Genomic DNA, 24,514 nt, shown 5'->3' with positions numbered 1-24,514 from the left:
ACATACAGATGATGAATAAGTTTCCATTGGAAAGCAGGGAAAGGAAGAGGATTTTGGATAAACTCCTGCTCTGACTGGCCTCACAAAAATTTTAAAAAACCAAATACTTAGCTTTTCAGAGAGGCCAATTAGGCTTCTCAGCACCTGGAGAAATGGGACTGGCATTTACTGCATGTGCTTACCATTTCTGTTTTAAAGTTGCAATTAATATCCTACAATAGTTGGGATTTGCGTATTTATACAGCCTCCCACTTGCTTTGGGAGCGAGTGCTGTTCATCTGCCAGGATACTGGGAGAACTACCTTACTCTAATCTTCTTCAAATAGTATCATTCTGAACAGGCATTAAATATTTGGAGGAAACCACTCTACAAGACTGATTGCAAACTAAGCTCTGGAATTCCCTTCCTAAACCTCTCAGTCTTTCGATCACAGTCTTCCCTGTAAAGACACTCCTTAAAATTTAACTCATTGACCAGCTCTAATATCTTCATATGTGGCTCAGCATGAAATTTTGACTGACATTACTCCGGTGAAGCGCCTTGAAATGTTTTAGTATGGTAAAGGTGCTATATAAGTGCAAGTTGTTGTTGTTTAAATTAACTGAATATGATATTCTAAACTACTCTTTACCAGTATAAAATAAGCCCTTTACCTAAACAACTAACATTCTAATTAGTGAACCAAGTAGCATATTTTAAAGTGAGAGATGTCCTTTCAGTTTATTGTTGAATTTATGCTGCTGTTTGAATGATGTTATTCGCTTCTACTTCACATCATATGAAAAAGAAAGATCATATAACATTCCCCACCCATATATACATAGGAACAGGAGTAGGCCATTCAGCCCCTCAAGCCGTTCTGCCATTCAATGGCTGAATTAAGACCTAACTCCATATACCCATCTTTTCTCCATAGCCCTTAAAATCCTTGGATAACAAACATCTATCAATCTCAGGTTTAAAAGTTACAATTGATTTAGCATCAATTGCAGAAGCAAATTCCAAACTTCTACCACCCTCTGTGTGTAGAAGTGTTTCCTAATCTTGCTCCTGAAAGTTCTGGCTCTAATTTTTAGACTATGCCCCTAATTCTAGACTCCCCAACCAGTGAAAATATTTTCTATCTACCTACCACAGTGGCGGCACAGTGGCGCAGTGGTTAGCACCGCAGCCTCACAGCTCCAGGAACCCGGGTTCGATTCCGGGTACTGCCTGTGTGGAGTTTGCAAGTTCTCCCTGTGTCTGCGTGGGTTTTCTCCGGGTGCTCCGGTTTCCTCCCACAAGCCAAAAGACTTGCAGGTTGATAGGTAAATTGGTCTTTATAAATTGTCACTAGTATAGGTAGGTGGTAGGGAAATATAGGGACAGGTGGGGATGTTTGGTAGGAATATGGGATTAGTGTAGGATTAGTATAAATGGGTGGTTGATGTTCGGCACAGACTCGGTGGGCCGAAGGGCCTGTTTCAGTGCTGTGTCTCTAATCTAATCTACCCTCTCTGTTCCTGTTAATATCTTGAAAACTTTGATCAAATCACCCCTTAATCTTCTATATTCCAGGGAATACAACCCCAGTTTTTGTAATAAAAACAGAAAGTGCTGGAAAAACTCAGCAGGTCTGACTGCCAGACCTGCTGAGTTTTTCCAGCACTTTCTGTTTTTATTTCAGATTTCCATTATCCGCAGTATTTTGCTTTTATTACCCAGTTTTTGTAATCTCTTCTCGTAATTTAACTGTAGGTGTCCTTATATCATTCTGGTAAGACGGTGTTGCACTCCCTGCAAGGCCAATGTATCCTACCTAAGGTGTTGCTCCCAGAACTGTTCACAGTACTCCAGGTGTGGTCTAACCTTGGCTTTATATGGCTGAAGCATGACCTGTACCCCCTTCTATTCTAGTGCTCTACATAGAGCGCTGTGAAGTAATTGGTAGTCACACACATAGTAGCATCACGTAATTGACAACATCCTTAATGCTTACCTTGGCTGCTTTCTTCAAATCAGACACATTCCTCTAACAATCCCTCCCAGATTATGGAATTGCATCAATCTCCCAACTTTGCTGAAGACTGTTTAGCAGTGGGTGGTCCTTCTAACTCATAGAGATATATTTTCCTTTCCCTGACAACATAAGGGTGTGAATTTTATCCACCCACACCCCTCGCCCCGGGAGCGGACTAGGAGGTGGCAGAGTGGGGGGTCGTAAAATGACGTAGGATGGTGGGGATGCTTTGCCCATTGCCTTGCCTTCCCCGCTGCTATCTTACCAGCGGTGGGAGAGGTGGCAGGCAGACCGCCTGCCCTTAGGCCAATTGAAGCCCTTTACAGGGCCTCTTCCTTCCGCCGCTGGTATTTTACCAGTGACAGATGGGCACTTCGGCTCCTGAGGAGGCCGCCCAGTAATACCCGGTGGCCTACTTGCGGGCTGCGGGTGTGGGGGCCCTCCTGATCAGGAACTCTGTGCCCCACAGAGGGCCCCCATACCCCCCAGGAGACGGGCCATCCCTGCTGAAACACCCCACCCGCCCTATTGTTGGACCATCCCAACTCCCACCCACCCCCCCCCCCCCCTCCCCCCACCGGGGCCTGGCTGATTTTCCCCGGTGAGACCTGACCCCACTCACCAGCCGGGATTTTGTTAAGCTCCCAACGTCAGACTCCGTGGCGGGTGGGCGGGGGGGGGGGGGGGCTGCCTGGAAGATCGCAGTGGCAGCAGCCCACCATGGAGCCCGACACCGGAATTGCCAAGCCCAATCTTCCCGGCAGCGGTGAGGCTCTGCGTTGACTCCTGCAGCCTGGTGACAGGACCCAACTTTAAATATTTAAATAAAGGAAATAAATACATTTAAGTATCATTAACCGTGATTTTACTGGCTGTCCGGGATCTTCCATGTGATGGGAGGCACCGAGGTGGGGAAGAGGGAAACTTAGGATTTTTAGTGACGTCTTGGGGGGGGGGGGGGGGGGGGTTGTTGTCGGGGTCAACTCTGCATTTCTACTGTGGGGAGGAGAAGGGGTGACCTCTGCACTTTGTGCAGTTAGGGGAGGGGGGAAAGAGCTCAACTTGGCAGTTTAAGTGTTTTGGTGGGGGAGAGGGCAACTATGCAATGTAAGTGTTTTGTGGGGGGACAAACAGTGACAATTTATTTGCGGTGTTGTGGGGGGCTACGGGTTTCAACTCTGCACTTTTTGTGGCAGGTCTGGCAGCCCTTTAAAAATGGCAACAACACCTGCGCAGAGGCAGCTGATGCCATTCACGTGATTGTGGGAGGCAGCCTGCCCTACGTATTTGAATGAGCTGCCGTGGGCTAGATTATGGCAGTGTTACAGCGTGCGGCCTGTGCATGCAGGCTGCCATTTTTTTGCCTGCCGCCACACTCAGCACCAGGAAAATAAAATTCCGCACACCTTTACTGAGACTGACGTCCAACTTGGCTCCTCTTGCTGGGTGCAGTCCCAGCAGTGGCCACAGCTCCTGGTGGCTCTGCTGGGACTGAAGAGTGGGATATCCTGCCTCAGAGGGGCGGAAGCCATAACTGCAGACACTTAAGTGCCTTGCCATGCCAAATAGCAGCATGGTTTCCAAGCCCGACAGAGGCAGGTTCACCCCGGCTTGCCAGCCAGTCGGTGGGGCCGCTGGCTGCACATTAAATTCTGGCCCAGAAATAGTCTCAAAGACCTCATCGGTAACGAGGTCCTTTTTATTCCTTACTCCTTGTAAGTGGAGTGCAGTGGACAACTGGATTGGTCACTGGGTGCTATTTATTTAGTGGTAGCACTCTCTCCTCTGAATCAAGTGTGTCGTAGATTTGAGTGTCACTTCAGGACTTGAGCACAAAAGCTAAGGTGATGCTCCAGTGCAGTACTAAGAGAATGCTGCATTGTCCAAGGAGCTTTTCTTTTTGATTAAACATTAAATCAAGGCCTGCTTGCCTGTTCAGAATGATACTATTTGAAGAAGAGTAGAGTAAGGTAGTTCTCCCAGTATCCTGGCTAACATCTGTCCCTCAACCAATACCGCCAAAAACAGATTAACTGGCTTTTTCTGTTATTGCGGGATCTTACCAGTTACCGTGTTTGTCGAAAAGCAACAGTAATTGCCCTTAAAAAGGAATTAATTAACTGTGAAGTGCTTTGGAACATCTGAGGATATGAAATGTGATTTACATATATGCAATTTTTTATAATAATTTAATATAGAGTGAACTTAGTGTAAGTTAAGCTCCTTTTTTTCTTCTGTTTATTCATGTGTATTTACTAATTCGAAACTATTTGCCATACAATATGAATGCTAAACAAATAAATGATGAAAATACTGACATCAGAACTTTTTTTAGAAACAATAAAATAAACTTTCCAAATGCTTTCATTTTAAAACAACTTTAAAAAACTTTTGGTTTGATATGCAAAAAATGGAATTTGCAATATGTTCTTCCATATCAGAACTAGACAGCCTTAACTTTGTTGTGTTAATTTTACGTCATAAAGAAATACTTCAGTGAATTTTCCATGGCAGCACTAATGATGAACAATGATAGACAAGCATCCGCTATTCAAAAAATTGTTGCAGTCAAACAAACACAGATAATGAGAGCTGCCTCAAGGCGAATGAGAAAATAACTCAAAAAACCAGGGACAAATGTGCTTTTAAAACATTGCATTGAGCATTTGTTTGCTCTCCCCATATTGTGTGTTATTCCTGTCCTTGATCTGGGGGAAAATCAGTGCTGAGGGAATGCCATAGATTACAGGGGGGTTACTGCGTGCAGTTGTCTAGAGAGCGCATAGCATCTTTTGATCCCCATCATTGAGCTGATCCTAGGAATTACATGGGTGACTTTTATGATCTAGTATTTAATATCGGGACAATTTGCAATCCCAGTCTCTTTTTCTTTGAAGGAAAACATATTTTCTCAGCTGAGTGCCTGTCTTTTTAAAACTACTTCAATAGCCAGTGCCAAAGCTGACTATGAAACTATATTTGAACTCAGTGTACAGCTCCAGCATTGAAACCCAACATACATTCCTTCAAGGTTGTTCATCTGACTCAAAAATATTTGTATTAAAAAAAGCCACATGAAACAGATAGAAATGTTTATTCCGACAATATCTGTTAGCTTTTCAAGACTAATGATATTTAAACAATTTACATACTGTTGTGCAGATAATTGATTCCAGTAAGAAATGCATGATACAATGACAGTTTTATCAGTAAACTTTCAACACTGTGCAGCAGTACACAGATCAACCTCTTAAAAATTCTCATCAATTGCTTTTGTTTGCATTACAATAATAGAAAAGATCTGTCATTAAAAAATGTAATTTTGCTGAATTGTCCTGGACTTGTACAATTTTAGGAGCAGTTTCTCGGAACAGGGTTCTGGCAGGTTTAGAATGGCCTTGTATTTAATATTACCGACATTTTGTGTTTCAGCTACAAATCAGACAATGTGCTTACTTGTGAAAATCAACTTTCCATTCAGTAAAAGTGGATGAATTTTCACAAAATCAAACAGTACAGCATTCATATACCCCATATAATTAATGAACATTTTTAAAATTTCTGAACAAGCATTTCGAATTCTGTATAGACAAGGTCTGTGAATAACAGTATTTTACTCAACAGTGATTATATGTATCATATATTTTCATTAACCATTCTGCATTTCATTATATTAAGGTGATCACTGCTGATTTGCCTTGCAACAACCTGGAGTGAAATTTACCTCGATTCATTTGCGCACAATGCAATTATAAAAGGCCCTGTCTGAACTGTGAAGGTGGTTCATCTCAGAAAGGTCAAAAATGCTTGTGTAAGAGAGATTAGCCTTTAGTGCAGTGCATACTGGGTGACTATTCCAGCTGTGAGCAATTGATTGATAGAGCTCTCACTATAACCCAGCAGAGTCTTCAGTACCTCAACAGTGTGCTGTCCTATCAGAGGAGGTGGCTTTGGATTTGATGCCTTGAAGTCACTGAACCTGACAGCAGGCCCTGTGAAATAATCAAGAGAGTTGGGTGTTACACATAAGAAACTTAACTGTTGTGATTCCATGCCAACTTTTTAATTAGAACATAAAATTTCAACATCAAATTAAAAGTAAACTTATATTTACCCTGAGGATGCTGTAGATTTAGAGGCACTATATTGTTCTGTAATGCTTCTACTAATCTGGTTTTCCCTTTTTTTCAATTATTTCTGATCAGAGGTGAGTGCCTACTGGCTTATAATAATGCAAAGAAAATAATATTTCTATCCATACAAGGCTGATCCTGCAATAGTGATCCTAGGGAGGTCAGAAAGTTACCAGACAGAAAATTGTCTGTATGACCATGGTTTCCAGCTATTCAGTCTTTGCCGAGTACTGGTCCTTACTAGGAACATCCATTCGAGGAATCAGCCCTCATTGTGAAAAGTGCATTGAACACGTATCTATCCGCAAACCATTTACAAATAGCAGCAAACAACTGGCTCTTGTACTAAAGAGTGCACAAGCCGGATTTTAGCTGCTAAGGGGTCAAAGGGGGCGGCACAGTGGCGCAGTGGTTAGCACTGCAGCCTCACAGCTCCAGCGACCCGGGTTCAATTCTGGGTACTGCCTGTGTGGAGTTTGCAAGTTCTCCCTGTGTCTGCATGGGTTTTCTCCGGGTGCTCCGGTTTCCTCCCACAAGCCAAAAGACTTGCAGGTTGATAGGTAAATTGGCCATTATAAATTGCCCCTAGTATAGGTAGGTGGTTAGGAAATATAGGGACAGGTGGGGATGTGGTAGGGAACATGGGATTAGCGTAGGATTAGTATAAATGGGTGGTTGATGGTCGGCACAGACTCGGTGGGCCGAAGGGCCTGTTTCAGTGCTGTATCTTTAAACTAAACTAAATTATGAAGACAGGTTGCACAATCTTGACTTGTACTCCCTTGAATTCAGACAGTTGAGGGGTAATCTAATTGAGGTGTTTAAAATAAAATAATTCAATAGCATTAACACAGTGAAGCTATTTCCTCTGGCATGGGGATCCAGAACAAGGGGACATAATCTTAAAATTAGAGCTAGACTATTCAAGAGTGAAATTAGGAAGAATATTTTCACACAAAGGGTATGGAAATCAAGAACTTTCTTTCCCAAAAGGGTGTAGATGCTCAGTGAATTGGAATTTTCAAGACTAGCTGGCGACAGATTTTTGTTAGGTATGGCTAGCAAGGGGTGGATGACTTTGGTACCTTGAGTGCCTGACCACACGCTTAGTGCTCCACAATGCTTTGCTTTGTCCCCCTTATGGCTGTTGAATTTGTACTGAACTGTTTCGTCCACTCCGCTGACTCACACTTTGCAAATCCTAGGCAAATCCTAACTCATCAATGGAGAGACACATCGGCTACCCTCACCTGGTTTTTGCCTGCCTGTTGAAATGGTTTGCTGAGGTGTGGCCGCTGTTGCATGCAAACAACTACTTGGAGCCACAGACGAGAGCTGGGTGCTGGTGAGGACCAATGAAAAATGAACCACTCTGAAAAGTGCAACAAGTCCTCCCTTTTCAGAAGTACCCCATACACCCTAGAGGAGGATGTGATAAGATATTACATAAATGCATGTTCTTTCTTTCTAGATAGACATGAAGTATTATTCACTCTGGGTTCTAATCTCCATACCAAAAGAATTAACAAAAGTGTTGCCAATTAAGACTGCAGGAATTGAAGAAGGTAGCTCACCATCACCTTCTCAAGAGCAATTAGGGATGGGCCACACCTGCTGGCCTTGCCAGCGATGCCCACATCCCATGAAAGAACGCAAAAAAAAACAAGCTTTTGAAATAGCAAACTTCCTTTGAAAAGCAGTTTTGTCAATCCTATAAAAGATCTAACAAAAACTTATTAAATTATAAACAAGGATTTGAACAGGCTGACTTTGCTATTTAGAAACAGAACTTTCTTCATTGAATTGCAGACAATGTCCCTGACACCACCATCACCATCCCAGGGTATGTCCTGCCCCACTGGCAGGACAGATCCACCAGAAGTGGTGGCACAGTGGTATACAGTCAGGAGGGAGTTGCCCTGGGAGTCCTCAACATTGACTTTAGGCCTCATGAAGTCTCATGGCATCAGGTCAAACATGGGCAAGGAAACCTTCTGCTGATTACCACCAACCTCAGCAATGAATCAGTGCTTCTCCATGTTAAACACCAATTGGAAGAAGGACTAAGGGCAGAAAGGGCACAGAATGTTCTCTGCATGGGGGACTTCAATGTCCATCACCAAGAGTGGCTCGGTAGCACCACGATAGACCGAGCTGGCCGAGCCCTAAAGTACATAACTGCTGGACTCAGTCTGCGGCAGGTGGTGCGGGAACCAACAAGGGGGAAAAACCTACTTCACCTCGCCCTCACCAATCTATCTGTCACAGACTCATCTGTCCATGACAGTATTGGTAGAAGTAAAACATTCCAAGGCACTTCACAGGAGCATTATCAAACAATATTTGACACCAAGCCACATAAGGATATATTTGGGCAGATGACCTAAAGCTTGGCAAAAGAGGTAGGTTTTAAGGGGCGTTTTAAAGAAGGAAAGAGAGGTAGAGAGGTGGAGTGAATTAGGGAGAGAATGCCAGAGCTTAGGGCCTCGGCAGCTGAAGGCATGACTACCAATGGTGGAATGATTAAAATTGGGGATATGTAAGAGCCCAGAATTGGAGGGGTTCGGGTATCTTGGAGGGTTGTAGGGCTGGAAGAAATTACAGAGATAGGGAGGGGGCGATGCCAGGGAGGGATCTGAAAACAAGGATGAGAATTTAAAAATTGAGGCACTGCTTAACTAGCAGCCAATGTAGATCAGCAAACACAGAGGTTGATGGGTGAATGGGACTTGGTGCGAGATGGGCTTAAGTTTATGGAAGGTGGTAGATAGGAGCCTGGCCAGGAGTGCAGTGGAATAGTCAGGTCTAGAGATAACAAAGGCATGGATGAGGGTTTCAGCAGTGGATAAGCCGGGGCTGGGGGCTAGGATCGGGGTAGTCGGGTGACGTTATGGAGGTGAAAATAAGCTGTCTTAGTGATGTGAATATGTAGCCAGAAGCGAGGGTTAAATATGACAAGGTCTTGTTTGAGAGTAAACAAGGATTTCAATAGGCTGAATTTGATATTCAGCCCCAGACAGTTGCCAGGGAGCGGGATGGAGCCAGCGGCTAGGGAATGGAGTTTTTAGCAGGGATCAATGGTTTCAATCTTCCCAATATTCAGTTGGAGAATATTTTTGCGCATCCAGTACTGGATGTCAGACAAGTAGTCTGACAATTTAGAGACTGAATTAAATTTAAAGTGCTCAAGGTCAACATTTTAAGAGGGTTGAACTTGAGCAAGAATGACAGAATTGGGAGGGGGCGCAGGGATGGAGAGAGAAGGATCTCGATATTTACGAGGAGGTGGTGAGGAAGCAGGAGTGACTGTCAGCAGCTGGGAAGCCTTGAAATCCAGGAAAGACAGAGGTATTTTTACTCAGGTTTTCCACATAGCATCCTGTCAAATCGAGAGGCTGGAGGTTGCTGGGTGGGCAAGACCTCCATCTAAGGCCACAGCTGGGAACTGGTGTGGAGAGAGAGAGGGAGGGAGGTAGGGAGAGATTGCAGGGGTGGATGGTTGGTTTTGCCAGGGTGGGTGGGTGGGTGGATTGGCTGACTGCAGCCGTTAAATCCACATGCTGCTAAAATCTTAGGCATACAGCCTGATTTAAATATTAGAATTGCTGACATGCCTCTTGCACACAGGTCATTCACCTGACCTCAAACCCATCCCAGTTAGACCAGAAGCAGGTATGTTTGTGGCAGGCTGGATACAGGTTTCCCTTTTTTAAGAATTTAACACCCACTAGGGCATAAAGGATGAAAGATTAGCCTATGTCTCTAGAATGAATGGAGTGGCAAGCATCAGTCCAAAGATAGCAGAATGGAAGGTGCAAGCTGAGATGTATGGCTAGGAAAGATTTTCCAAATAAGGCAGGGTGAGTCTGGAGGGATCTGAAAATGAGCATGGGCATCTTGAAGCTAACTTGCCTGGGCAAAGTGAGCTGGATTAAGATGGGGCTGGTGGGGGCGGCAGTTGATAAGTATTCTGGACTTTGTGGAAGACTGAACTCAAGACTATGGCGTCCTGTATTAGCTCATGTTTTTGAAGAGTGGAGATAAGTAAACTGATTTGACGATTGATCCTGGAGGTGGTGAAGATGAGGCAGGAAGTCTCAGTAGAGAACAGGGTGAGGTGGAGGTAAAAATGGATATTACTGTGCATGTAAGGAAAAAAGACTTGCATTTATACAGCACTTTTCATGACTACTGGATGTCTCAAAGCATTTTCCAGTCAATGAAGTACTTCTGAAGTGTCGTCACTGTTGTAATGCAGGAAACGCAGCAGTCAATTTTACACACAACAAACTTACACAAACAGCAATGTGATAATGACCAGATAATCTGTTTTTGTGATGTTGATTGAGGGACAAATATTGGCCTGGACACCCAGGATAACTCCTCTGCTCTTCTTCAAAATAGTGCCATGGGATATTTTACATCAACCAGAACAGACAGTTGGGGCCTTGGTTTAACCTCTCATCCAAACGATAACACTTCAACAATGCAGCACACCCTCAGTACTGCAGTACTGCACTAGAGTGTTAGCCTTGATTTTTTTTGTGCTCAGGTGTTGCAGTGAGAGTTGAACCCTAAACCTTGTGACTCAGAGGCAAGAGTGCTTTCAACTAAACCACAGCAGACATTGAAAGAAAGGTGCCTTGGCAACAGACCAGGTATGTGGTCAGTAGTTCAGCTAAGCATCAAAGAAAACACCAATGAACTCAGCCTCAGAGAAGCTAGGAAAGGTGATGGAGTTGACTCCAGGGGCATATAGACACTGGCCAGAGCTGAAAATGATGGCATCACACTTTGCCAGCACTGAGTCCAGGCATTTAAATAGTTGTGCACCTCTGCAAGAACAGAACATTGCAAAGACAGTTTCTGGATCATAAAGAACTAAGTATATTTACAGGAATAACTGTTGAGAGAGAAAAGAGCTTAAGTTGTAACACTTCTTCACTCCTGCAATCCATTCTAAAACTTCACAAGCTTATTGAAAAAGTTAGAACTGCACTAGTCCAGTGAAACTATTTGAGTGCTGTGTTTATATTAAGATGTGTCTCTATTAAGATGCAAGTTATTCAATCTTTATTGTAGACCCAATCATGCAGAAAGAGCAGAACTTTCAGACCTCACTAAAAATTAGACTGATGATTGTGGTGTTTACATAGACACAAATAGGAAGCCGTGGAGCTTGAAATAGCCTGTAAACCAATTAGTAAACACAGTAGAGGAATTGTGATGGGAAACAAGCAAAAGCAGAGCTTAGTTTAATTAAAATTCCAGTTAATTCACTATCAGTCAATTCTCCTGCATGACTGAATTACAACACTGCTGCATGTTTTTTTCAGTAAGGAGACTATTGTGTAGTGCGTAATATTGCTATTAAAGGGACACAACCCTCTTGAAACAGTGTGTGACAAGCTTATTCGTTGTTTAAGGAGGAACTGAGTGGTATTTTCCCCGCAAAGGCATCACAGGCAAGTAATAAGACAATGCAATTTTGCATGTTTGTGAACAAATAGGAAAAGGTTTGTTGAACACTTTTTCTTGATGACGGTGCCACTTTAAAGTGAAAAAAAAGACACAGCATCAATTGAACATCTTCACTTTCTCAAAGTAGCTGCCTTGCCAAGCTTGAGTATTTAATGGCAAAATTGATAACATGCTGACCCTACCATCAACAAGATAGAAAAATAAACATTATCTTTAGTAATTTAGAAAAGCTTTACCTTTTTTTAAAGAACTTATAAATAAGGGTGGAATGCCCTGGAATTACTGCCTGGTTGAACACTCCACTAGGACAGGGAGTTCCAACTGCCCATTTCTAGCTTGCAGCAGCTAAACCCCGTGTCTTGTAGTGCACATAAACAGAGGCAGATCTGATGTGTTGCTAACACATCTATCCTCCAATTACTGCTGAACGGACCCAGAGACTGATGAGATCAGCCACTTGAAGCAAAGATAAAGTATCAAACCACAAAGAATGTTTTTTTATACACTCGATATAACCACACAACTTCGCAAAGTTTGCCATCACAATAAGAATGGAAACATTGTCCCCTCCAAGTCACACACTACCCTGACTTGGATCTTTTTGCCATTCCTTTGTCGACACTTGCTTGATATCTTGGAATTCACTAGCATTGTGACACCATTGTGGGAGCACCATCCGTACAAGGACTGCGGAATCAGAAGATTGTGGGTTTAAGATCTACTTCAGAGACTTGAGCACCTAATCCAGGCTGACACTTTAGTGCAATACTAAAGGTGCTGTTTTTTAGATGAGATGTTAAACCAAGCCTCTCAGATGGATGTAAAGGATCCAAAGAGCAGGGAAGTTCTCCCTGGTGTTCTTGCCCAACATTTATCCCTCAATCAACATTCACTAAAACAAATTGCCTGATCATTTATTTCATTACTATTTGCAGAAGCTTGCTGTGCTCAAATTGGCTGCCATATTGCCTACATTGCAACAGTGACCACATGTAAAAGAAGTATTTCAGATTGAGAAAAGTGCCACATCACAGAATCACAGAATTGTTACAGCACAGAAGGAGGTCATTTAGCCCATCGTGTCTGCACCAGCTCTCCGAGTGAGCAATTCTCTTAGTGCCATTCCCCTGCCTTCTCCTCATAACCTGATACATTCTTCCTTTTCAGGTAACTATCTAATCCCTTTTGACTGCCTTGATTGAAGCTGCCTCCACCGCACTCTCTGGCATTGCATTCCAGATCCTAACCACTCGCTGCTTGAAAAAAGATTTTCCTCATGTCGCTTTTGCTTCTTTTGTCAATTACCTTAAATCTGTGCCCTCTCATTCTTGATCATTTCACAAGTGGGAACAGTTTCTCCCTATCTACTCTGTCCAAACCCCTCAAGATTTTGAATACCTCTATCAAATCACCTCTCAGTCTTCTCTTCTCCAAGGAAAACAGTCCCAACTTCTCCAATCTATCTTCGTAAATGAAGTTCCTTATCCCTGGAACCATTTTCGTGAATCTTTTCTGTACTCTTTCCAATGCCTTCACATCTTTCCTTAAGTGTGGCGCCCAGAACTGGATGCAAAACTCCAGCTAAGGCTGAGCTATTGTCTCATACAAGTTCAACATAACTTCCTTGCTCCTGTACTCTATGCCCCTATTAATAAAGCCTATTTGGCTGTGCTCTCAACCTGTCCTGACACCTTCAATAACTTATGCACATATACACCCAAGTCCCTGTATTCCTGCACCCCCTTTAGTATTGTACCCTTTATTTTGTATTGTTTCTCCATGTTCTTCCTACAAAAATGAATCTCTTCACATACCTCTCTGCATTGAATTTCTTCCGCCACCTGTCTGCCCATTCCACCATCTTGTCTATGTCCTTTTGAAGTTCTATACTAACCTCCTCACAGTTTCATATCGTCCATAAATTTTGAAATTGTGCCCTGTACACCAAGGTCTAAGTCATTACTATACATCAGGAAAAGCAAAGGTCCCAACACTGACCCCTGGGGAACTCCACTACAAACTCTAGGCCGAAAAACATCCATTAACCACGAGTGCAAATGCAAGTTCATTCTTTTTCAGGGAAACTAGGGATAAATGCAGCATTCCAAGAAAAAACTTTTAGGAAAAGAAGAGTCCAGTTAAATACACTGACATCAAGACTCCAACTCAAGTATTCATTAGAAAAATATATTGGGTATGTAATTTTTAAGAAGTATTATTCTTAAGTGAACAAATATTCCCCAAAGCTATTATGCAGCAGTTGGTGTCCAGGGAAGTGTCCATCAACTTCACAATATTTTGATTTGAAATTGGTGTCTGTTGCAAATATTTTTCAGGCATAAAACAGGCCCAATGCTGAAAAATGCAGCAGTGAGTCAGCCAGCCCATGCCCAAACTGAGTGAGCGTTCAGGCCACTGCTAAATTCGCTCGGCCTATTATCAAGGCAGTCACCCAGGCATTACATAACAACATAAGAACTAGCAGCAGGAGTAGGCAATTCAGGCCCTCGAGCCTGCTCCGCCTTTCAATACGATCATGGCTGATCTCATCTCGGCCTCAACTTCACTTTCCTGCCCATTCTCCATAACCCTTCAATCCATTACTAATTAAAAATCTGTCTATCTCCTCCTTAAATTTACTCAATGTCCCGGCATCCACCGCACTCTGGGGTAGTGAATTCCACAGACTCACAACCCTTTGAGAGAAGTAATTTTTCCTCATCTCTGTTTTAAATCTGCAACCCCTTATCTTAAAACTATGACCTCTCGTTCAAGAATGCCCCACAGGAGGAAACATCCTCTCTACGTCTATTTTGTCAATCCCCTTAATCATCTTATATACCTCAATTAGATCTCCTCTCATTCTTCCAAAGTCTAGAGATTGGCCTAAACTGCTCAATCTCCCTTCATAAGACAAACCCCTCAACTCCGGAATCAATCTAGTGAACCTCCTCTGAACTGCCTCCAATGCAACTACATCCCTCCTCAAGTAGGGATGGTGTAGGGTAGTCGGTGGCGTAGTGGTATTATCACTGGACTAGTAAGCCAGAGACCCAGGGTATTCCTCTGGGGACATGGGTTCGAATCCCACCACAGCAGAAGGTGGAATTTGAATTTAATTTAAAAATCTGGAATTAAAACTAGTCTAATGATGGCCATGAAACCATTGTCGATTGTTGTAAAAACCCATCTGGTTCATTAATGTCCTTTAGGGAAGGAAATCTGCTGTCCTTACCTGGTCTGACCTACATGTGACTCCAGACCCACAGCAATGTGGTTAACTCTTACATGCCCTCTGAAATGGCCTAGCAAACCACTCAGTTGTACCTAACCGCTACAAAGTCTATAAAAAGGAATGAAACCAGACGGATCACCCGGCATCGACCTAGGCACCGGAAATGACAACGGCAAACCCAGCCCAGTCGATCCTGCAAAGACCTCCTTACTAACATCTGGGGGCTTGTGCCAAAGTTGGGAGAGCTGTCCCACAGACTAGTCAAGCAACAGCCTGACATAGTCATACTCACGGAATCATACCTTACACACAATGTCCCAGAAACTGCCATCACCATCCCCGGGTACGTCCTGTCCCACCGGCAGGACAGACCCAGCAGAGGTGGTGGCACAGTGGTATACAGTAGGGAGGGAGTTGCCCTGGGAGTCCTCAACATCGACTCCAGACCCCATGATGTCTCATGGCATCAGGTCAAACATGGGCAAGGTAACCTCCTACTGATTACCACCTACTGCCCTCCCTCAGCTGATGACTCAGTACTCCACCATGTTGAACACCACTTGGAGGAAGCACTGAGGGTGGCAAGGGCACAAAATGTACTCTGGGTAGGGGACTTCAATGTTCATCACCAAGAGTGGCTCGGTAGCACCACTACTAACCGAGCTGGCCGAGTCCTAAAGGACATGGCTGCTAGACTGGGTCTGCGGCAGGTGGTGGGGGAACCAACACAAGGGAAGAACATACTCAACCTCGTCCTCATCAATCTGCCTGCCGCAGACGCATCTGTCCATAACAGTATTGGTAGGACTGACCACCGCACAGTCCTAGTGGAGACGAAGTCCCGCCTTCAGATTGAGCATACCGTCCATCGTGTTGTGTGGCCCTACCACCGTGCTAAATGGGATAGATTTCGAACAGATCTAGCAATGCAAAACTGGGCATCCATGAGGCGCTGTGGGCCATCAGCAGCAGCAGAATTGTACTCAACCACAATCTGTAACCTCATGGCCCGGCATATTCCTCACTCTACCATTACCATCAAGCCAGGAGACCAACCCTGGTTCAGTGAAGAGTGCAGGAGGGCATGCCAGGAGCAGCACCAGGCATACCTGAAAATGAGGCGTCAACCTGGTGAAGCTACAACCCAGGACTACTTGCATGCCAAACTTCGTAAGCAGCATGCGATAGACAGAGCTAAGCGATCCCATAACCAACGGATCAGATCTAAGCTCTGCAGTCCTGCCACATCCAGCCGTGAATGGTGGCGGACAATTAAACAACTAACTGGAGGAGGTGGCTCCACAAATATCCCCATCCTCAATGATGGGGAAGCCCAGCACATCAGTGCGAAAGATAAGGCTGAAGCATTTGCAACAATCTTCAGCCAGAAGTGCCGAGTTGATGATCCATCTCGGCCTCCTACTGAAGTCCCCAGCATCACAGATGCCAGACTTCAGCCAATTTGATTCACTCCACGTGATATCAAGAAACGACGGAAGGCACTGGATACTGCAAAAGCTATGGGCCCTGAAAATATTCCAGCAATAGTACTGAAGGCCTGTGCTCCAGAACTTGCCGCGCCCCGAGCCAAGCTGATCTAGTACAGCTACAACACTGGCATCTACCCTGCAATGTGGAAAATTGCCCAGCTATGTCCTATACACAAAAAGCAGGACAAATCCAACCCGGCCAACTACCGCCCCATTAGCCTACTCTCAATCATCAGTAAAGTGATGGAAGGTGTCATCAACAGTGCCATCAAGCGGCACTTACTTAGCAACAACCTGCTCAGTGACGCTCAGTTTGGGTTCCGCCAGGGCCACTCAGCTCCTGACCTCATTACAGCCTTGGTTCAAACATGGACAAAAGAGCTGAACTCAAGAGGTGAGGTGAGAGTGACTGCCCTTGACATCAAGGCAGAATTTGACTGAGGATGGCATCAAGGAGCCCTAGCAAAACTGAGGCCAATGGGAATCAGGGGGAAAACCCTCCGCTGGCTGGAGTCATACCTAGCACAAAGGAAGATGGTTGTGGTTGTTGGAGGTCAATCATCTCAGCTCCAGGACATCATTGCAGGAGTTCCTCAGGGTAGTGTCCTAGGCCCAACCATATTCAGCTGCTTCATCAATGACCTACCTTCAATCAACAGGTCAGAAGTGGGGATGTTCGCTGATGATTGCACAATGTTCAGCACCATTCGTGACTCCTCAGATACTGAAGCAGTCCGTGTAGAAATGCAGCAAGACCTGGACAATATCCAGGCTTGGGCTGATAAGTGGCAAGTAACATTCGCGCCACACAACTGCCAGGCAATGACCATCTCCAAACAGAGAGAATCTAACCATCTCCCTTTGACATTCAATGGCATTACCATCGCTGAATCCCCCACTATCAACATCCTAGGGGCTACCATTGACCAGAAACTGAACTGGAGTAGCCATATAAATACCGTGGCTACAAGAGCAGGTCAGAGGCTTGGAATCCTGAGGCGACTCCCCAAAGCCTGTCCACCATCTACAAGGCACAAGTCAGGAGTGTGATGGAACACTCTCCACTTGCCTGGATGGGTGCAGCTCCAACAACACTCAAGAAGCTCGACACCATCCAGTACAAAGCAGCTCACTTGGTTTGTACCCCATCTACAAACATTCACTCCCTCCACCACCGACGCACAGTGGCAGCAGTGTGTACCATCTACAAGATGCACTGCAGCAATGCACCAAGGCTCCTTAGACAGCACCTTCCAAACCCGCGACCTCTACCAACTAGAAGGACAAGGGCAGCACATACATGGGAACACCACCACCTGCAAGTTCCCCTCCAAGTCACACACCATCCTGACTTGGAACTATATCGCCGTTCCTTCACTGTCGCTGGGTCAAAATCCTGGAACTCCCTTCCTAACAGCACTGTGGGTATACCTACCCCACATGGACTGCAGCGGTTCAAGAAGGCAGCTCACCACCACCTTCTCAAGGGAAATTAGGGGTGGGCAATAAATGCTGGCCTGGCCAGCGACGCCCACATCCCATGAATGAATAAAAAAAAGTAAGGGGACCAAAACTGTACACAATACACCAGGTGCGGTCTCACTAATGCCTTGTACAGTTGCAGCAACACTTCCCTACTTTTATGCTCTATTCCTTTCGCAATAAATGCCAAAATTCCATTTGCCTTTCTTATTACCTGCTGTACCTGAATACTAGTTTTCTGCGAGTCACGCATAAGGACACCCAGATCTCTCTGCACCGAAGCACTCTGAAGTTTCTCTCCATTTAGATAATAATTTGCCTTTCTATTCTTCCGACCAAAATGGATAACCTTTATGCCTCTCGCAAGTGTTAATTAAGGTTAATGGCTTCAGGCCTTTTTAAAGACCCCTCTGGGAAATATGTTTCCAATGAGCAGAGCAAATGCTGGGCCTGCTCCACTCAGGTTTCTTCCATGGGCGTTGCGAGCTGAATAAAAAGGGACGATCAAAATTTTTTTTAATACTTAGGAAAGCATTTCTGTAGAGCAGAGAGGAGCAGGAGTGCCCTGAAGCCAGTCCATGCAACTGCCCTCTCCCCTCCCCCACCACCTCCATTGCCCGCTACAAACACCTTGCTGATAGCGACTGCAGAAAATGTCAATAAGGTCTAAGGACAGATTTCAGGCCAGCGTCAGGCCTCCTAGTTGAAGAGTGCACTGCCTGTGCAGTGCCATGTCTGAAGCTGAAAATGGGCTCAGACAAATTTCTACCCTTTTGGGTGCTGGATGTGGAAATATAATCCATGATCACTAATTCTCTGCTCTTTCTTGTTATTCCAATGAGTGTTGGGAGGGTTGTTTGGACCCAAGAGTGAGTGGCAAACATCATGTGTCCATTTCTTTTCTTGGAACTGATGTAAAACTGGCAGCCAAAGCAGGAGGTGTAGTGATTTGTTTTGAAACAAATTCCTAAAGGACACCTAGTAGTTCAGTTAGTGAAAATACTACCCACAGTGGAGCTGCTGCATATGAATCAAGATGGTTCCAGGTTCAATCCTTTCGGCCCCATCACCTACAAGATCCCCTCCAAGTCATACACCATCTGACTAGGGAATGTAACGGTGTTCCTTCATTGTCGTTGGGTCAAGATCCTGGAACTTCCTACCCACTAGTATCCTGAGAATCACCACACATGGATTGCAGCAGTTCAAGTGGAAGGACCCCACCAACTTCTCAGGGAAACTAGGAATGTACAGTAAATCCTGGCCTTGCCAGCATCGCCCATATTCTGAGAATAAATTTAAACAAAAGTTAACTGATTTCCGGGAGCAGTACAACTGACCTTGGCAACCCTGGTTTCGGAAGAAAAATGCAGTGAAGGTTCTCAGTCTTGACCACTCTCTAGTGATCCTTGCTGAATGTGTATGTGGGTGTCAAGTGAGAAGAGGATTGGCTTGGCTGTGCTGGACCTCCCACATTGAGCTGACAAAAACTGATGAAAAAACAAAAGATAAATTATTTTAAAATTCCTTTAAGAATTCTTTGAGTCTTGTGGTTAGTTCAAAAATGCACAGCTTTGCATCACTTCAAACATGTTGAAGTTGTAAGAGAAATCATCAACTAACTGGCAATGGCTGACAGAAAAGATAAAGACTTGAATTCAAACAATTAAAACGGGGTGCAAGCAATAAAGGATGAATGGCAGGCACTGTATGAGCAGGGCCAGCACTTGGGAATCTGGATATAAGTCCTATCCTCAGAGTAAATGGACGATTTTGAGAAGACAGACTTCTAGCACCACATCAGGAAATCATGGATGTGAGTCCATGAATGAATGGCCCTGACATACATTGTCAGCAAGTGAGACTCCATGCCGGAAGCACACATTCAGAAAATTAGGGTCCTTAAATCTCCATCCAGGAGTCCACATGGGATGCAATATCAAAGAGAAGAAGAGAAACGATGTCCAATTGAAGAGATTTAACTGTACCATCATCGGTATAGTGTCCAGACCAACAGTGCTTTGGGAAGCACCCATGGCCTTCTAGATAAAAGCGACAGCAGAACCGGTTAGGAATAAAGAGCAAAGAGTTTTAAAAAATGAGTTTACAACATACTGATTAAGCTCCAATCTAATGAATTAACTTCAAAATGAAAATCTGTGGGGGTCAGTCTAGTAGCGATGTGAGGATGAATGATTGACTATTTTTGAATTTTGTGCAATTACTTTTGAAGCATTTATGTAGGACTCTTCTTAAGGTATTAAAGGGTGCGTACAGACTGCGATGAAGGGGAGGAGGAGTATACTGGGCCTGTGGAAAGAGATGTAAGGGGTGGGTAGAGTGTACAGGCTCTGTGGAAAGAGGTGAAATCGGTGGGTAGAGTGTACGGGACCCATGGAATGAGAAAAATGGTGAGTAGAGACTATAGGGCCTGTGGAAAGAAATTAAATGAATGGGTAGAGTCCTTGATAAGGTAAAGAGCAAAGGACTTGCAGAAGGGATTAAATGGATGGGTGGAATTCCTGATAGGATATTTTGCAGGGTTTGTGAACAGGGAAGGTTTGATGGGCTGACTGCTTTACTCATTTGTTCTGAGTATTGTTATGTTCTTAAGTAATTAACTACTACTTACTGTACTAAATTCTATCCAACAGATTAAATTGATAGGGGCACAGTGCATAAAAGCTACCATCAATATTTATATCACACAGGAACAATACAGCATAAGGCTGGTATTCATACACTTTTGTGATTGTGTGTGATGTGATACAAACGCACACAGGTTCCTCAACAACACAGCTTGTCCTCCCCCAATTCACATAAGACACAATATTTACGTTCAGCATGTAGAGGCACAAGCCCACAATGAATGCAAGCAGAATGCTTCAATGCCCACGTGTAAATAAAACTATCCAAATGCAGCAGAAACAAGGACAATACCAGTGAATTTAGGCAGTAAGCATACAAGCCAGAATTATTATTCTTCTTCGTTGGCCTCCTTGTCTCGAGGGACAATGGTGGTCTGTGGTTTGTGAAGCACCGCATGGAGTGGCAATAAAGGCCAATTTTAGAGTGACAGACTCTTCCACAGGTGCTGCAGATAAAATTGGTTGTCGGGGCTGTTACACAGTTAGCTCTCCCCTTGTGCTTCTGTCTTTGTTCCTGCCAACTGCTAAGTCTCTTTGACTCGCCACACTTTAGTCCCGCCATTATGGCTGTCCACTAGCTCTGGCGATCACTGGTAACTGACTCCCACGACTTGTGGTCAATGTCACAGGACTTCATGTCGCGTTTGCAGACGTCTTTAAAGCAGAGACATGGACGGCCGGTGGGTCTGATACCAGTGACGAGCTTGCTGTGCAATGCGTCCTTGGGGATCCTGCCATCTTCCATGTGGCTCACATGGCCAAGCCATCTCAAGCGCCGCTGGCTCAGTAGGGTATATATGCTGGGGATGTTGGCCACCTCGAGGACTTCTGCGTTGGAGATATGGTCCTGCCACCTGATGCCAAGGATTCTCCGGAGGCAGCAAAGATGGAATGAGTTGAGACGTCGCTCTTGGCTGATGTACGTTGTCCAGGCCTCGCTGCCGTAGAGCAAGGTACTGAGGACACAGGCTTGATACACTCAGACTTTTGTGTTCCGTGTCAGTGCGCCATTTTCCCACACCCTCTTAGCCAGTCTGGACATAGCAGCGGACGCCTTTCCCATGCACTTGTTGATTTCTGCATTGAGAGACAGGTTACTGGTGATAGTTGAGCCTAGGTAGGTGAACTCTTGAACCACTTCCAGAGCGTGGTCGCTGATACTGATGGATGGAGCATTTCTGACGTCCTGTCCCATGACGTTCGTTTTCTTGAGGCTGATGTTTAGGCCAAATGCGTTGCAGGCAGCTGCAATCCTGTCGATGAGTCTCTGCAGACACTCTTCAGTGTGGGATGTTAATGCAGCATTGTCAGCAAAGAGGAGTTCCCTGATGAGGACTTTCCGTACTTTGGTCTTCGCTCTAAGACAGGCAAGGTTGAACAACCTGCCATCTGATCTTGTGTGGAGGAAAATTCCTACTTCTGAAGACTTGAACGCATGTGGTTTTATTTTAATAAAAAAAAGTCAACAGATGAAACTCTCTGCCGAACAAAGGCGGTGGAGAGGTGGCGCCACTGCCCAGTAAACGGGACCTGGAACAAGCAGAGATCAGCAGCCGCCAGCCTCTCAATCCAGTGCTGGGGAGGAGGGGTAGGGGGAGGAAGGTGGAGGAAGGGATTGACAGTATCTCTGGGTCTGCAGCATGATAGGGAGATGGAGTAGAGGCTGCAGAGAGGGCAAGCTCTGAGCCATGCCCTCTGACAACTTGGACTTGGACTCCTCCATGCACCTTGACAACGACAGGAGGCTATCTGGCAGGCCAGTCAATACACCCAGTATCTCATTGTGCATGCCCATCAGCATTCTCCTGTATGAAGCTCCACTGAGGTCCTCATCTGAGTCCTGTGCAGTCGAACCTGTCTGGAACCATACCCTCTGATGACCTGGCAAATGAATCATCCTTTACCCTTGGCCTCGCTGCAGCCCACTTGTGCCTGCATGACTCACTATGTGCTGATCCCAACTCTATACTTGCCTCCAAGGTATGTGCAGTGCCAGTATTTGAGTTGGTAGCTGTGAGTGTCAGATCAAGTGATGGGGCCTCTTCATGAGTGCTGTACTGTTGCTCTCTTTCTTCCTCCTTGGGCTGCTATAGCTGGGCAGGCACCAATTCTTGGGTGTCTGAAAGCAGGAATTCAGAACGATAATGTTGCTGTGAGGGAATGGTGGTGGGTTGGGAAGCAAGAGGTCCATGGACACAGCATTAGCAGCTTGCTCATCATGTCACACAGCAGGATGGGATTGAGCTGGGAGTTGAGAAGGGGCACAGACAGGAACATACCATCATCCTCAATGTTCTCAGTGGCGTCAGATGCCACAGGCCCTATTGCAGTTGGCCCCATGATGCGGACAGCCACCTTCTCCATAAGGACCAAGTGATGCAGGTGTCCTTGTCCCCTGCCGGTTCTGCTCTGCTTCCTTCCATTGTGTGGCACATTGACTTGCAAGATGGAAGGAAGAATGTCAGTGATTGTGTGGCACTATGTTTGGGTGATGTTCCTGCCACAGCTGGATAGTTGGAGGCATGTGCAGGCAGCAAGAAGTGGGTGTGATGCTGGTAGCTTTGGTAAGTGTGTGAGGATGAGGTGCAGTATCTGGATGTTAGGCATAAGTCCTGAGTGGCAGGGAGCATTGATGGCTGAGTGATGGGGATGTGGTGCATTGAGTAGCTTGAGAGGTTGGGGGTGTGGTGGGTAGGAGATGTCATGTGAAGATGCATTCACTGACCTTGATCACCACAGGAGGTCATTCGATTTCTTGTGGCATGCTGCCAGGGTCTCAGGTCTGGACTCTGGGAGTTGACCTCCCTGGCTATGTGCTTCCACTCCCTTCTGAGGGCCTCCTGGCCCTCGTGGAATTATGGCATCTCTCCTCCTGTCCACTACCATCACTAATGCCCCCAGTGCCATATCCTTCACCCTGGAACCTTCTCTCTGCCTTGGTGTTCATTTTGCCATCATTTAAATGGCAGCAAATTCTTCAGTGCAATTTCTCTTTAAGAGGCAATGGAGGAGTCCATGCAGCACATGTTCTCTGTCATGACCCAGGGATTCAATCACATGAGCTTCTTGTTAGGAAATTTGGAAACCTCTTGGACAGCCATATGCAGCACCACTCTGAGTGGATGCAGGAACAGCATGCTGATATGCACAGAGTGAGTGTTACTGATGGCGCAGAAATGCTTGGCTTGGATGCCATTTGCGTCCCAGTTTTTGTTTATTTGTTTGTGGGATGTGGGCATTGCTGGCTAGGCCAGCACTTATTGTCCATCCCTAATTTCCCTTGAACTGAGTGGCTTGCTGGGCCATTTCACAGGGCATTTAAGAGTCAACCACATTCCTGTGGGACTGGAGTCACATGTAGGCCAGACCAGGTAAGGACAGCAGATTTCCTTCCCGAAAGGGCATTAGTGAACCAGATAGGTTATTACAACAATCGACAATGGTTTCATGGTCACGATTAGACTAGCTTTTAATTCCAGATTTATCAATTGAATTTAAATTTCACCCATCTGCTGTGGTGGGATTCGAACTCATGTCCCCACAGCATTAACCTGGGCTCTGGATGACTGGCCTAGTAACATTACCACTATGTCACTGCCTCCCCATTATTTGGTAGCCTCTTGCAGCATCCAAAGGCACCAGAAAAGGGCTGAGGCAGTCAAAGACGCAGATGAAGGGGCGTTCCCTCAGGGGGCACCAGTGTCAACCTTCGGCCCCTTGCTCCCTCCAATGCAGGAACCATCTGTGTCGCAAAGCGAGGCAGCTCCCCTGCAATGATCCAGGTGCAGCAGCCCATGGAGGATCCCCCATGGGCACTTCCAAGACGGAACAGAAGCCATGGCATCTCAGCCAGAGGCAGAGAGTAGGGAGCAGGCTGCCTCCACCTTATCCTTTGCCACAGGAGGAGCATCCTGTAGAAGTGGTAGAGAAAGAAAGACGTCACACCATTAATTTCACTTAATGGGTCACCTGGGTATTGTTTTCTATATTTGTTGGCTGTTTTGTTTTCGTTTTATTAATAATTGTTAATGTTATCAATCTGATT

General features: G+C 45.2%; 1 protein-coding gene across 6 annotated transcripts in view; it reads right to left on the bottom strand.

The window, feature by feature from the left end:
- Nucleotides 1–5,075: 5,075 nt before the first annotated feature.
- Nucleotides 5,076–24,514, bottom strand: part of sugct (succinyl-CoA:glutarate-CoA transferase) — a 601,965-nt gene continuing 582,526 nt past the window's right edge. For 4 of the 6 annotated variants that reach the window (XM_068032238.1, XM_068032236.1, XM_068032239.1 and 1 more), the window contains one exon: nt 5,076–5,992. In XM_068032238.1, coding sequence (XP_067888339.1) covers nt 5,829–5,992 — 164 coding nt within the window. In that variant the 3' untranslated portion in view covers nt 5,076–5,828. Of the gene's footprint in view, nt 5,993–19,161; nt 19,312–24,514 lie in introns of all 6 variants that reach the window. The other 2 variants (XR_010975076.1, XR_010975077.1) reach the window with 1 other exon arrangement.

Source organism: Heterodontus francisci, chromosome 5, assembly GCF_036365525.1.
Source record: "Heterodontus francisci isolate sHetFra1 chromosome 5, sHetFra1.hap1, whole genome shotgun sequence".
Classification (NCBI taxonomy): domain Eukaryota; kingdom Metazoa; phylum Chordata; class Chondrichthyes; order Heterodontiformes; family Heterodontidae; genus Heterodontus; species Heterodontus francisci.
The sequence above is the reverse complement of the archived record's forward strand: the minus strand, read 5'-3'. Positions and strand labels throughout refer to the sequence as shown.